The sequence below is a fragment of the Mus pahari genome, chromosome 10 (genome assembly GCF_900095145.1).
Source record: "Mus pahari chromosome 10, PAHARI_EIJ_v1.1, whole genome shotgun sequence".
NCBI classification, from domain to species: domain Eukaryota; kingdom Metazoa; phylum Chordata; class Mammalia; order Rodentia; family Muridae; genus Mus; species Mus pahari.
The window spans coordinates 51,510,024-51,524,750 of record NC_034599.1 but is presented as its reverse complement, the minus strand read 5'-3'; the positions used below and the strand labels follow the sequence as shown (position 1 = coordinate 51,524,750).

Sequence of the window (14,727 nt, the reverse complement as noted above, 5' to 3'; positions counted from 1 at the left end):
GAGAGAGAGAGAGAGAGAGAGAGAGAGAGAGAGAGAGAGAGAGAGAGAGAGAGCTCAGCTTGCCCCTGTACTCAAGCCTGCTCTGGGGCCCATTTTTCCCCCAGAAACGCCAAGTTCATTTTTCAGTGGCAGAAATGGCACATGTGGAGGGGGAGGGACAGAAAGGGAAAGAAGATGATTAGGTTTGCCCCAGGAATCCCTATACCAGGGCATCCTTCCTCACCCACCTGCCCTCAGTCATGTCATGGGGCTTACAGGGAAAGCTGGACCACAGGCACTGTCTGTGGCTGCTGATCTCTTCTGCCCAGAAGGCAACCCCCTGCAGAGGAGATCAGGAGCTGGAGAAAGGTCTGCAGCAGACCTGCCCTGACTCTAAGGACAAACACTGCATTTCACCATGACACATGGCACACTGGTGCACAACACAACACGGGTAACATCCCCCAAACATCCCCGAACTAGCTTCCCACAGAGCAGTCCGCACTGGCCTTCTGCTCACAATGGCTCATCCTCCTGAGGGTGAGGTGTGCTGGCCCTGTTTCAAGGGTCAGAATGATCAGAGTAGGCCGTCTCACTGAAGTCTCGTGAATGCTGAGATCAAACAAGGCAGGCAAGGGAAGAACGATACATGTGCGTTTCCAGGAAAGGCCGTGTTCTAGGAGCTTCAACCGGTCATCACGCCCATCATTGCCTGTTGACACAGAGACCCATTCCTGTGCTAGAAAGCTCTTTAGCCCACCAGAAAACATCTGGGCCAGAGCTATAACTCCTGGGGTATGGGACCTGAACTGGGGTGAGGGGTTCTCACACATGGCCATAGCAGTAGAGAGAAACACGCCTGAGATTGGTAGATAAAGGGAGGGGGGATAGACTTAGGCAGGCAGAACAGATCCCACGGAGACTGTAGACCAGAGGTTCCTGACCTCTCCTATCACCTAATTCACATGGCCACTGTCCCCAGGGTGTGACCTGACATCATAATACTCCAGCTTCTCCCTTTAGCACCATCAAGATCTTGTCTGGATGAGCACAGGAGAGGGTCTGCAGGCTACCTCAAGTTACCTCTGCCTCAGCCTGCCCCAGAGATGGGCCTCCTCTGACCCATGGTCCTCCCTGGCCCTACTATCCAAGGACTCAGGTCCCCCTGCTAACTGCCCAGAGGTCTGATCTCTCTTGTTGTCCCCTGGTGGCCACTCTGACACGTCTCTGTTCACTCTCCACTCAGTTTGATATAAGCTGTTATCAATGAGACTGATAGTTCCTGTCCTTCACAAATGGCCTGTGGTCCCAGACTAAAGATGCCCCTCTTAAGGCATGCTCTTAAAGCCCAGAGCAGGCTGTACCTTGGGGATTTCTCTGACTATGCCACTATGGCTAATTCCACTGACTCCTACCACCCCAAGCTGTCCCAACTCCCCTGGGCCTGGGCTAGATAGCCAGGTAGCAAGGGAGCTCCTGGCTTGCCACCCTAGCTTACCAAGGCTAAGCTTGAGATCCAACAGTCAGAGGGAGAATCAGGAGGCCCAGGCTCCAGAAGCGGCAATACTATGTGGCTTTGGACAGCCCCAGGGCCTCTGTGTGAATCTATAAAGCAGATATTGAGGGCAGCAGGAGTCTACAGAAGATAAAACAAACCAAATGAGGACCTCAGCCCCCACCCCTGAGAGGAGGCTAGCCCGAGGCTTATTTAGTGAGCTAAGGCTTTTAGAATTTCCTTCTTCCCTCCACTTAAGGAGTATGCCCTTTGGGGGTATCAGGACTTGGTAAGGGTTGTGCAAGAAGTGGGCCAGGCTTGCACCCTATTTGCTGAGGCTGTCTAGGGGTTTGGATGCCTCCCCTGACAGAGCTGAGCATACCATGGACACCTATCAGACTCCTGAGAGCCACTTCTGGCAGCTGTAGCTCCGGGGCCCTGGGTCCACTTCTCCTCTCTACTCCTCGGAATGGAATGCCTGTGGATAGTAGTGCTTGGGTGGGCCAGGTGCTGGCAGCCCGGCTCCTCCCCCCACTCACTTCCACTGTGCCTCCCCGGCTGCTGTCCTGGACTCGGTCCTTAATGGAGCGTAAACAGCCTGGCAGAGGGAAGCCTCATTAGGTCTGATCTAATTAGGAGGTTCTGTGCAGTGGAGGTGGGTAGGGAGGAGCGCCCATTCCCAAAGCTTGCTTTGCACCAGGAGTGTCACACATGTACGTTCCTTGGACCCTCCTCATGGTAGACTGTCCCAGGCAGCTGCAATGGCAGGGAGGGCAGGTGATTTGCTGCGGTGATATAAGCAACAGTGGCTCCCTTAGGAAGCACACCCCACGGGCCTCCCAATTTCTTGTGCTCCTCTGGCTAGATCTTACCCATGAATCTGTCTTTAGACCCCCTCTCTCCATCCAGCACTACCAGATGCCACAATAGGTCAGATGGTGGGAAGCTGGATATGGGGTAGACTGGTCTCTCTTCTCTCTTCTCTCTCTTCTCTCTTCTCTCTTCTCTCTTCTCTCTTCTCTCTTCTCTCTTCTCTCTTCTCTCTTCTCTCTTCTCTCTCTCTCTCTCTCTCTCTCTCNTCTCTCTCTCTCTCTCTCTCTCTCTCTCTCTCTCTCCCCTCTCTGCCTCTGGCTCCCCCTGTGATCAGGTTAGGGGAGTGGATGCCATGCCAAGGGACCCACCGCCACTTCGTTAGTCTTAGCTAACAAGCTGTTTATGGGTACGACATGACACCTGCTTTCTTCTTTATAAGTTCAATAATTTATAGGCATATTAGCAGCCTGGCGGCTGCCCTGGGCCCCAGCCAGACGGGACGGGGCGATGCAGCCGGGTGCCTCTGCCGATATTTACTCTCTCCCACCATCAATTATTAAGGAGCCCTCCTTCAGTTTTGCACATAATTACATGCGCCGTTATGGTTTGAACTCCCCTGCTCTAAATCCCTCTGGAGCAGGGCCCAGCCTGTCCCACAGGGCTGCCATAGCCCAGGGACCCAGCTGCCTGCAGACTGAAAGAGGTGGCCATAGCTCAGCCTAGAACCCTCTTGAGTCTCCTTGGCCAGCAGTGGTCCTCCCCATCCTAGGGAGGGGTCTCTGCACCTTTGCTGTCTGTGTGACATACCTCCCCACCTCTGTACACATAGCTGTCTTCTTCTCGCTGTTTGATTCCGCACAGCCATGACTACCTGCTGAATGTCTGTCCTGGCTCCCCAGTGCCTGCTTTGTGTGTGTGCAAACACAGCCTGTATCATACTGGGTTGAGTCTTGTTTGCTAGACCATGGGCTCTGGGGGTACAGAGAAAGCTTTGGCAAATGTTTGCTGAGTGATAAATGAATGAGTGGATGGCTAGAAGATGCATGGGTGACTGAGTGCCGGTCACTAGTGTGTCCACTGAAGCCTGCCTCTTCATCCCAAGTCAGCAGGTCCTTCCCAGTCGGTCCTCTTCCTCCGATCCCCTACACTATCCTGGTTTAGACTGGGATTGCCCCATGAGCAGCAAAGCTGGAGCCCTCACCTACATGCCCATCACAAGAGGGCAGGGCAGGGTGGAGTGAGATAATGTCCCCTCAATCTCATGTCTACTTTGTGGGTTGGAGAAGTTGCTCACCCTTTCTGATAGTTTCCCTATTGGCTAAATGGGGATGACAACAGTCCCTCTGAGGATGTGGCTGAGGACCTATCAAGACACAAATGTTCAATCTTATTCCTTAGCCTCAATCTTTGTCTGTGAACTGAGCCCACAGAAACGTGAGCTGTCTTGAATCAGATGGTCTCATTCCCACCTTCTTTTGCCCATAAGTCTCATGGCTGGCACTAGACTTGGCTCCTGGGGTCTACACACACACACACACACACACACACACACACACACACCACCGACTGATTAAATCAAACATCGCCACATCTTAGGCTATATTATGTAGGAAGAAGAAGAAAAGTCCCCCCCCCCATGGGACCAAAAACAAGCCAGAGGCCATGCCCTTCCCAAGTTAATCGCAGAGTGAAAACAAGCCCCAGATGGCTACCGGGTTCGAAAGCCCAGAACCATTTCCCTGGGGACCCCATGCCTCAGTGTCTTTCGTAAGAACAGATAATAATATGCCCACCCATGGGGTTGTTGAGAGATCAAATGAGTTGTTGATTGAGCAGTGAACACAGGAGCTGTGTGCTGCTCGTGGGGGTATGCTCAGAGCACAAGGTGTGGGGTAGCCCTGACTCCCTTCTGTCTTTGGGAGGTGGCAGTCATCCTCCTGTGTCGCTACTTTTCCTTCATGTGTGGAGATCGGTGCTCAGGTCGTAGGGTATGCTTCTGAACCTGATAGAACGCTGTGGCCTTGTTTGCATCTTCGCTTTGTTCATCTAGGCTACATTACAGGATTGCCTATGCTGACTTGTATGGCTCTTGTATCTGTCTGCATCATCATTTGTCATTCCCTTGTGTGATCATGCTGCACCCTGTCCGTCATCCTGCCATTGAGAGGTACATCCAAGGCTTCTGACCCTTGCTGTTACAAAAAACCTTGTAGGGGACCTCTTGTTTCTCTGTGATGTGTACCCAGCGTGGAGCTGCTGAGTAACAGAATGTGCACCTTCTCAACCTTCCCAGGGGGCAGCCTAGCTGCTGTGTAGTTCCTCACCCAATGGCAGGAGGCACTTTGCCTGCATTAGCCCGTGCCCTGACCCATGGCAGGAGCAAGGAATGGTGACACACATGTAACAGGCAGAGCATACATTAGTCAGGTGCTGCTTCGTAACAAACCACACCTGCAGTGACTTAGAACAAATAGATAGGACCTCATAGATTGCTCAGGGAGGAAAGAGTGAGGTAGAGCTGGCATCTCTGAGTCAGGGTCTCTTGGGTACTCCAGTCAAGGTATCCAGAGAGCTGCGATCTTTCCAAGGCTCTACTCGGGGAACGTTGCTCCTTTCCGAGTGGGCTTCTCACCAGAGCTGATAGTAGTAATACGGCAGTGGATTCACTCAAATAGGCAAACCACCATGGACAAAGAGCATCCAAGATGGAAGCTGTATCGTTTTTATAATCTTATATCCCAAGTATCATCCTGTCCCTTCACCATATTCTACTCCTCAGAAGTGAGCCAGGGGGTGTACATGTTGCTCAGGGTTAGAGTGCTTGTCCAGCTTGTGTGAAGTCCTGGGACAACAGGAGGGAAGGGAACAGGAGTCAGTTGGTCCGTCTGCACTCAGGGGAGGGTTGAGATAACACAGTGAGAGTCTGTAGGGTAGGAGTGGCCACTGGGAGTCATCTTAGGTTTGCCTAAGGGCAGGGCAACTGAAGCTTGGGATGTGAAGTGACTTGTCCAGGGTCACATAACAATTAGAGAGAGTATCAGAACTAGAACAGGAGGCTGCCCGGGTGCCTCTGAATCTACTACACTGCCTTTGACCTCAGATAATAACAGGTTCTGCGCTAAGTTAATAGACAAGTCTTCAGCGCATCGGAACTCAAGATGAGTGCTTAATGAATGGATTTGCTAACAGTGCTGCCTGTTTGCACGCATTAGCTCAAATTTCTCCTCGTGTCTCCACGGGGACTGCCAAGCCCAGGCCCTTAAGAGCAGCTGTTCTGCCAAGCATAGAGCCTAGGGTACCAAAGAGCTGCAGAGTGGCCCCTCTATACAAATAACTATTTAGATTTGCATTTTATGTTTTGCTCCCAATTTAACCTTTTTCTCCCCAGTGGAGAGAACATTTCTCTGGCTCCTCCCATTCCAGGGTAACTCGAGGTTAGGAGCATCATTGGGTCTTTCCTTGGGGGCTTTGGAGTGGGCAGGGACTCACTGACTGACTTCAGACAGAGTTCTTAGTTTTTCAGGCCCCAGGGATGGCATATCCAGGCCAGGTGGCCTCCCAACCCTGCCAGGGCTTCTGCTGAAGTCTCAGAGCCTCCCGGCCTCGTCTCGGTGCTTAACACCCCCAGAGGGCTGCTGACTGCTCTGGTCCAGCTATGGCACCACAACCCCAGCCCTGAGTGAAGCTGTGGCCACAAGGTCTCACAGCCTGGCCACAGAGCTACTTCCAAAAGCGGGGACTTTTCACCCAGCTCCCTCAGGTCCCCGCTCCCTTTTCTGCCTCACAACTGCACCGTCAAGGGACTCTGACCTATGGATTAACTGCCAGGTCCCAATCCACTTCCCTCCAGCCTGAATCTCTAGGACTTCATTATGGCACGGACTCCGTAACACCGACATAAAGTGCTGCAGAGCGTGGGGTAGTCAGGGGCCTCTGCTGTAGCTCCCGGGTATACAAAGCCCCTGATTATAGAACTCAGCTTTCTAGGAGCATAGCATTTTCCTCTGAGGAACTCAGGAGCCTTATCCCAATGTCCTCAAAGTCTAGGCAAGGCTAAAGAGTCCTAAGGCCTCAGCATCTAACTGAGGAACTTTGGCCCAGAGAGGGGTAGTTCCCTTCAAGGTCACACAGCAATGTAATAGTTAGCTTGTGACATAAAACGGAATATGAAGTTCATCTGAGCACCCAGCTCCAAAGGCCTTGAGTGTGGGCACTGCCTCCTCACCCCCTATTCCATGCCTACTGCTTCTCACCCAGCTTCCGCCGACTCCTAGCTCCTCAGCTCCGTTTTTCTTGCTAATTAGAGGTCTCAGCAATGACTCTGCTGTCCCAGCCATTTTAGAGCCGTCATTAATTTCAAGTGCCTTCAGAAATAACCATCATCGTAAAACCCTATGAGCTGCTGGGATGCAAGCAGGCAGGACCAGCAGACACAGACACGGAGGCAGGCTTACGTGTGCCACCCTCTCCAGTCTGTGCCTCAGGGGATCCCTGTTCCTGCTAGGGCCCTGCCTGCCTGCTGAAACCTCAGCCCCAAGGGTGAGAGAGGAGCAGAGCTGGGACGTGCACAGCGAACACTCACAACTGAAGCCCCGCCTGGCCTCTCTCTCGAGCAGGATAACGTGGGCAGTGAAGCAATCCATCCAAGCATCGGCTCTCTCGTTGGTATGACAAGCGCAGTCCTTCTTTGTTGCATTGCTTTAATTTTATTTCATTTTGAGACAGCTGTCTTGGGGACTTGCAGCAGCCCCTCCCCCACGCCCCACTGCCTCAGTTTCCTGGACGTTGGGATCACAGGTGTGAGCCACCACAGCTGGCGGGCGTGCCATTCATGAGAGGAAGGAAAGCAGAGCTCAGAGCCCTTACAGGCTGGTTGGTGTGTTTTAGAAGGCAGTCCCCTCCACCACCTGCCCTGGAAAGCTTACTCCAGCCCCTGCTCTGTGGCCTGAATTCAGGCTACAGAAGACCGGTTCCTTGAAGTCACTGGCTCCTACTTTGTTCGTTCTTTCCTAGTAGTACCGGGAGACCAAGATGTCGTGCCCATTCGCTCTTGGGAGCTCCTAGTGGACGGACAGAGAACAACAGTGGGGTAGACCTTGCCTAAGGCTATCAAGTCTGGGGAGGGAGGCAGGCAAAGAAGAGATGGATCTTCATTTGCTCTTGAAACACAATTACTACCTAGGAGGTAGACCAACAAAAGCCTGCAGGTGTGCCGTGAGCATCCTTGGCTGTAGTTCTGTTTCTAGCACAGTCCCCAAACTGGACCATCCTGACGCTTCACAGGTGGCTCTGGGACCCGTGAGAGCACTGGTGAGGGCTAAGGAGGGGATCCAGTGTTAACCTCCTCCCTTCGGGGTCAGAATGATAAGGTCAGGGACCAGGCCCCAGCAGAGCCCTTACAAAGGCTTCTTCGGGTGTAGTGCCCCACCCTTCCCAAGTCTCCCTTTCCCATTGCTTCTTCTGGTGGAGTAAGATGGAGAATCTGAGAGGGGTCATTTCTTCAGGAGACATAGAGAAAGAACAATGGCTGGACTACCACACAATGGAGGAGTAAGGAAGGCTTCAAGGTAGCTGTGATGTCTCCTTCATCGTCCCTGAACTCCGAGAGAAGATGGGTAGATGGGCACCACAGATTCCAGCCTAGCACACCAGCTTCCTCATCTAGCAGCTGGAGACTGAGGGTGGGGGCGATGGACTCTCCCCCATTTCTCCGACCAGATCACTGAGGCAGGGAGCAGGTGAGTCGGGGGCGGAGATCTGCGGTGGCCGCGCCTTGCCTGCGTCAGTCGCCGCACCAGGAATAGCCCCCGCCCCCGCCCCCCGCCCCGCATCGGGTCTGGCAGAGCCTTTACGCAGGAGCTAGGGAGCGTCTATTCCTGTCGGGCTGTGGGAGGAGGCGGCGAGGGAGGGCGGGAGCTCACCGGTAACTCACAAACAGCCGGGGTGGGGGAGCTGGGGAGACTGGGAAGGGGGTGCAAGGATCACGGAATCGGGGGACCCAAGAGCCGCCTGCGCCAGGCTCTAGAAGGGAGGGGACTCGTGTGGCCGCCCCACCTCCCCTCCTACCAGTAAGTCCCTCTGCCAAGCCTGCCTCCCACTGGTTTACTCAGCCCTGGAAAGCCATTCAAATTCCCTTTCCACGGTTTACAAGCTGTGTGACCGTGGCCAAGTCACGTAACCTTTCCGAGTCTGGGGTTCCTGCTCTTTATTTTCAGGGGAGTAGTAGTGCCTCTTCCTGAAGTGGTTGGAAGAAGAATATAAGATGCAAGGAGCATCACCTTCACCTGCAGGGAAGGGGCTCTAGGTAGGCCTGAGATATGGACATAGACAGAAGGCAGGAATGTCCCAAGCAGTGGTGTGCCAGTGAGGCTGAGAGGTATCCAAGATCGGTTTCGCTGGAACAGGTTTGTGCAACTCTCTGGACTATGTGTGTGAGGCTGGTCTGTGGAAATCAAGACAGTGCTGGGGGTGGAGACTTGAAGCTGGCCTCTCCAAGCCAGCGAGGTATCTCCGAAATGTCAGTCTGGCTCCTTGGAAGGCAAATGAGGCATTGGGAGCGGGATCCTTGCCCACCCCAGAAAGGCACAGGCCTTGCGCTGGTCTCTTCCTGCCCTGCTCAGCTTCCTTCTTTGCCTGCCTACAAACTATCGGGAGTGCTGAGGTGCTAACGGGGAGAAGGGAACTCTGCCTTGTGGTGTCTTCATTGATGGTTATTCTAATCAAGCTGGCATGGTTTTAAGGGGCATCTGGCTTCAAGCAGATGGAAAGAGGTGCAGTAGATAGATGTGAGGTCCCCACGGGTTGCCTGCCTACACCGCAGCCCTTGCCAGGCCACCCTGCCAGGTTAGTCTCTGATCTGTGGCCCAAGAAGAGTTTGGGTCTCTATGTAAAGGTCTTACTCTTTGGAGCCATCTGAAGATGTGGTACCCACCAAACTTGGTATTTATTTTAGGGAGTTAGATGGTAAATAGCTAAGCCCAGACCGAGGATCTATACTGCCCTCTGCTGGGCACTTGGTAGAGTGCCACCGTCCGGAGCCTGGCAGGTAGGCCTGCTGCCCTCTGCTGGACAGGAAACCCGACGGGGTGGGTACAAGGATGCTAAAGCAGATTCTAGACCTGCCCTCCCGGTAGACCCACTTAGCCAGCTCGGCTTCAACATCTCCTTCCTGTGCTTTCCCGGCGGTCGGCCTCGCCCTAAGATCCCTTGGAAGTGGTGGTGTTGGTGTGTGGGGTGTGTGTGTGTGTGGTGGGGGGTGTACTGGACATTTCGAGAGGAGGGGTCAAGACCTGACCCTCCTCAAGCTGTCCTCTAAACAACCGTGACCAGGTTTGGGGGGAGGGTAGTCTGTCTACGTGCGTGTGTCGGTCCACACGGCAGTTGCAGTGACCCCAGTTAACACGTGTGAACACACACGCTCACATGCACACGCATGTGGTCAGAGACAATCAAACGCGAATGGGTGCACGCACTCTGGGAAGACCGCGGGCTGGGCTGGCTTAAGATTTGCTGGAGCCTGGGACCCAGAGGGGCGCTGCGTGGTGCAGGGCGGGAGCGTGGGGGCGCCGGCCCCGGAGCGTTCTTCATCTGTGCCCCGCTGCCACTCTCGCTGCGCCCTGGGCGCTGGGCAGCTGCTGGGGCGCTCCTCCATCTTCGTCCGGTTCTCTGAAAGAAGGACCCCCACCCAGGTTTTGCGGCCGCGCCTTCTCTCTCCTCCCCCGCCCGGCTCCAGAGCTCGCTCACTAGCTCCTTCCCTCCCTCCCTCCCTCTGTCCCTCCTCCCTCCCTGGCTCGCTGCTCGCTCCTCTCGCTCCCTCCCCACGCCGCGGCAGAGCGCGGAGCCCGAGCGGGAGCCGGCGCGGGAGCCGGAGCGGGCGGCAGCTCAGGAGGCGGCCGGACCTGGACCCGTCCCGGTCCCGGAGCGCGCGGAGTCCCCACCCGCGCCGCTCGGGCCCCTCTCCCGACGCGGGGCTCTGAGCAGCATGCGCGGCAGCTGCCCACCGGCCCCAGCCCTGGCCCCGGCCCCGCTGCGGAGAACGCCCGGCCTCGACCCCGGCCCCAGCGGTAGAGGCGGTGGCGGCCGCTCCCGGCCGGCCCGAGGGACAGAGCCAGGTTCCGGGAGCCCGCGACACGCGTCTTGAGAGCTCCGGCTCCTCAGCCCGCTACGGCCAGGGCCTCGGCCTCCGCCCCCGACTGCCGAGCTCCTGCCCTAGAGCCGGCTGGGCTCCCGCCCGCGTGGGACAGACAGACGGACAGCCAGCCCTGCGAGGGCGCGCGGACCGGGCGGAGGTGTTGTAGGAGGAGACCGAGGAGGGGGGGCTGGGCTGGGGCTGGGGCCGCGCCGGCAAGAGAGACATGCGATTGGTGACCAAGCCGAGCGGACGGACAGCGCGCCCGAGATGCAGGTGAGCCCCTCCGTCTTGGACGAGCCCGACGAGCCCGGCAGCCCTGCGGCGAGTGCCTCTGGGAGCTGCTGTCCGCCCAGGCTTCACCCTCCTGGGGCTATGTAGGGCACCTTGTACCGCCCAGACCCCCTTTGGGGTCGCAGGCCTGACCCTCAAGTTTCAAATGATTTTCCCATTTCCGTTCCGCTGATCCTAACAGATCCCTGGTTGGCAAGCTGGGACCCGTGGTCAAGGAGAGATCCCTACCATTCCTTTCCATTCCTGCCCTGGTACCCCCTAAATCATCCTCCCATTCTGGGCAATGGTCACCCAAGAGGATATGGTCTCTCAGCCCTGGGTGAGTCCCTTTCGGTGGACCAGAGACCACTCCCCAGTCCTGGCTAATACCTTAAGCTTGAGGACACAGCTAGCCAACAGTTTCTCCCCAGGCTCTAGGATTGCCCCTCTCTCCACAGGAACCTTGTCAGCCTCTTTCTGGCTCCTTTCTCGCTCCTCCTGGATGAAAGGGAGGTGGAGGGCGGAAGAAAAGGGGGGGGGGAGTCCAGTTGAGGAAGACCCAGGAACCTTCGGGGCTCCCCTTTGTCTTCGTTCAGCTGGGCTTCTCACCTCCTCCTGCCCCACTTTTCATTCCTAGGGAAATGGGTGGGAAGTGGGAGCCTGCTGAGAAGGGGGAGGTGAGGAAGGAGCCTCCTGTGTGTGTGTCCCCCCCCCAACACACCCTATTCGGGTGGGTTTTGGGCTTCCTGCCCTCTAAGACACCCAGATGTTTCTTTCTGGGCGGGGCCCACTTTGAGAAGGGGTGGGGCCAGGCAGGTAGGCAGTCCCCTGGGTCTCTTATTGCTGGGGTCCCTGACCAGCCCCCTGACCAGCTCTTGTTGTGTGGCGGCACCTCCCCTTTGTTCTCAAATGCCCTGTGGTGGGTGGGTGTAGTGGCAACTGGGGCACATGGAAGATGGGAACAGCTCTGCCCTGGTGGGTGGGAGTGCAAGAGGCCTGCGGTGGGGGGCAGGACCATCTGGGCCAGCCCCTTTCTGCCAGCCCATCCTTTCCTCAGTCTTTGGCTGGGCTTGGACAGCCAGAGGGCGCCCAGCTCTCCTGGTTCCCGGCTCTGGACTCAGCCCTGCTGGCCATTATGCCAACGACTTTAGCACAGGCATCGGTGCCAGGGGAGCTCGAGGGCACCAAGCCGGCAGAGAGCCTGGGGTTTCCCTGACCTCATAGAGGACTGCTAGTAAGGGGAGGGGGGTGTTCCACTGCTCCTGGCCTTTTGTCCTTGTGTGGGCCAAGAGGGGTGCAGAGTCCTCAGCCAATGGGAGGATGTTGGCACCTGGTTTGCTGGGAGGCAAGCCGGAGGTGATAGAAAGGAGAAGCGAAGAGAGCATCAGAGCCACTCTGAAGGTGCCAGGGAAAAGGCACATGGTCTCAGAAGACCTGAGGGCAACACCCAATTGCCTCAGCCAAAGAAGGGCAGGACCCCCACACCTGCGGCAGCTCTTGGCTCTGGGCCCCTTCCCCATCCCTAGCTGTAGTGTGTATGAGATGGCCCCATCAAGACCCTGGTGCTCCCTAGACCTGGGGCAAGTGAGGGTTAGGAAGCAGCTTTTACCAGATGGGTGTGTGCCTCGCGCTGAGGTTTGATCCTTTATGAGTGGAGGGATCTTGCAAGACTGAGAAGAATGTAGAGAGCAGTCTACCTGTCATGGTCCTCTTTGATCCTGGGGTGTCATCTTTTCCATCTGTCTCTAAACATCCATTTCCTATGCTAGATAATTGTTTGTTTGTTTGTTTTAATTTTTGTACTCAAAATTCTAGAGGACCAATGCTCTCCTCTTCCCAGAATGAGCTGTTGCTTAGCAAAAAAAAGTTGAGCAGAACCTGTGCTCTGATAGCCTAGCTGAGACCCTGTTCGTGCTCGGTGCCCGTGAAAGTAGAAAGCTGGCCCTGTAGGCTAGAATCTTGGTCTGGCTTTTCTGTGTGTGACATTCCAACCCCAAGTTCCCCTCCCAGGACAAGACTACTGATTGTATCTTCTGGCCCTACCACTTCTTCCCCCATATTCCTGAATCCTCTCTTGACTTGGTCTCGCATCCCTTCTTTAAAGGCCCTCTCCTTCCAAAAACCTCCCCTAGCTGCTCTTGGTACTCGCAGCTCAAAGGAACCACAATGGTTTTACAGATGATGGCGTAGCAGCCCATTCATTCATGCGTTTATTCTGAACATCCTGGTGAGCTGCCTGCTTGGCTCCTGGATAGACCTCACAGATTACCCTGAATACCTAGGCAACCCTCTGGATGTGGGAAAGACACCAAGAGGCCCTAGGACCTCCTGGCAAGGACAACCTGGAGGGGACATAGAGTCCTTAGCTGCAGGAATGAGCAGAGCTGAATGTGCACTAAAAACTGTCCCAGGTAGACTGGAGAGAGCCAGCACGGAGTGCTCCAGAAGTGGGCGTTTCTCTGTGGAGCTGGTGGGGTCAAGTTCTTAGAAGAAGATGGCTGGTTGAGTCCGGAAGTAGCATCAGGCTTTGCAGTGACAAGGGAATTGGGGGTTTCTAGAGTGAGGAGGCTCTCTGAAGGAAGCTTTGAAAAGGTGGGGTCATTTCCAAACTCATTTGAGGCCTCTTGGTTCCAACCTCTGTGTGCAGGAATGGATAAGTGCTTATCCTTGAGTGCTGTGGGCCAATAGCGGCTCTGCTGAGTGTACAGCGACCCCCCATGTCACCTCACTGCAAGTGTGGACCCGAGAGCCAGAGGCCTGGTTCAAGCCTGAGCTCCACCACTGTCTAGTTCTGTGACTTTGGGGAACTTACTTAATCTCTCTGGACCTCTATGTCCTTTCCTCTATGTCCTAAGTGGAGTTAACTGTGGTATCTACCTCAGTGGAGGTGGTGGCAATTAAGTGTGCTGACACAAGCAATGAATGCACTTAGATCTGTGTGGAGCGCACAGTGAGTGCTTAATGAGCGCCAGCTACTCACAGTTTATATCAGCGATGTGCTTCCGGTTTTCTCATTGTCGGTGGTACTGAGGTGTGGTTTTATAGCTGAGAAAACAACCAGAAGGGTGGATGGTGTGACCTGTCAAAAGCCCCCATCTTGGAGGTGTGAGTTCACTCTAGAGTGTTCTCCTGACCATGGGTGGCAGCTGTGATCACTGGTCCAGGCCTAGCCTGTTAACTTGTTGATCTATGCATTTGTATTAATGGTCGTAGTACTTGCCAAGGCTCAGTGACACACGCCTGCCACCCCAACACTCGGGAGGCAGAGTCTGGTGGGTCTCTGTGAGTTTAAGGCCAGCCTGGTCTACATAGTAAGCTTCATGCTAGCCAAGGCTATACAGTGAGACACACACAAAAGTAATAAAACAAAATAAATCGTAGTAGTGCTCGTGGTAACATGGTAAGCATGTGATCCAACTCCCCAGCTCCAGCACTCAGACGTCTCCTCTTCCCGGGTTCTTCTCCACACCTCGCCCTCAGCTCCTTCTGCTGAGACAGTTATGTACCTACATTTTTCTTGCCTCTTGCATTTGGGGCTGAGGCAGTAGCTCAGTAGTAGAACACTTGCCTAGTATGCATGATGTTCTGGGTTCAACTCCCAGCACCAAGATAAAGTAATCTATTTAGCTATAGAAGAACTCTGGCATTTTTAATTATTTTTTTAGCTCTCTATAAAACATAAAACAAATACAGTCCTCTGGAACTGACTTTTTCATTCATTATCAGGTTCTCACAAATGATAGTGGATATTCAGCACCCATTCATTTTTCCCTGATGAATTTGGTTGTCATTTGAATGTAACACAGTGTATTCCTGGCCCTCCTATTGATGAGCATTTGGGCTGTTACTTTTTCTGGCTCTTACTGACACTGTTGCCACAAAACCCCTCTCCCTGTCTCTGGAGGCAGTGTGGGAAGTGCCCTGAACTGTTGGGCTGCAGGATGTGTTCATGTTCCGCCTTTTTGGGAACCATGCCAACGTGTTTTCCAAATTGGTTGGGCCACTTCATGCCCCCCTCACAGGGGGCGGCTGTTCCCGC

At 54.8% G+C, this 14,727-nt stretch overlaps 1 protein-coding gene across 9 annotated transcripts in view; it reads left to right on the top strand.

Moving 5' to 3' along the window:
* The window catches only part of Lingo1 (leucine rich repeat and Ig domain containing 1), a 182,100-nt gene that overhangs the window by 154,768 nt on the left and 12,605 nt on the right, over positions 1 to 14,727 (top strand). Inside the window, exon 1 of one of the 9 annotated variants that reach the window (XM_029543328.1) lies at positions 8,489 to 8,691. The exons of 7 other annotated variants lie outside the window; for them this stretch is intronic. In XM_029543328.1, coding sequence (XP_029399188.1) covers positions 8,605 to 8,691 — 87 coding nt within the window. In that variant the 5' untranslated portion in view covers positions 8,489 to 8,604. Of the gene's footprint in view, positions 1 to 8,488; positions 8,692 to 10,067; positions 10,692 to 14,727 lie in introns of those variants that run through there. One more of the 9 variants, XM_021207130.2, reaches the window with a different exon arrangement.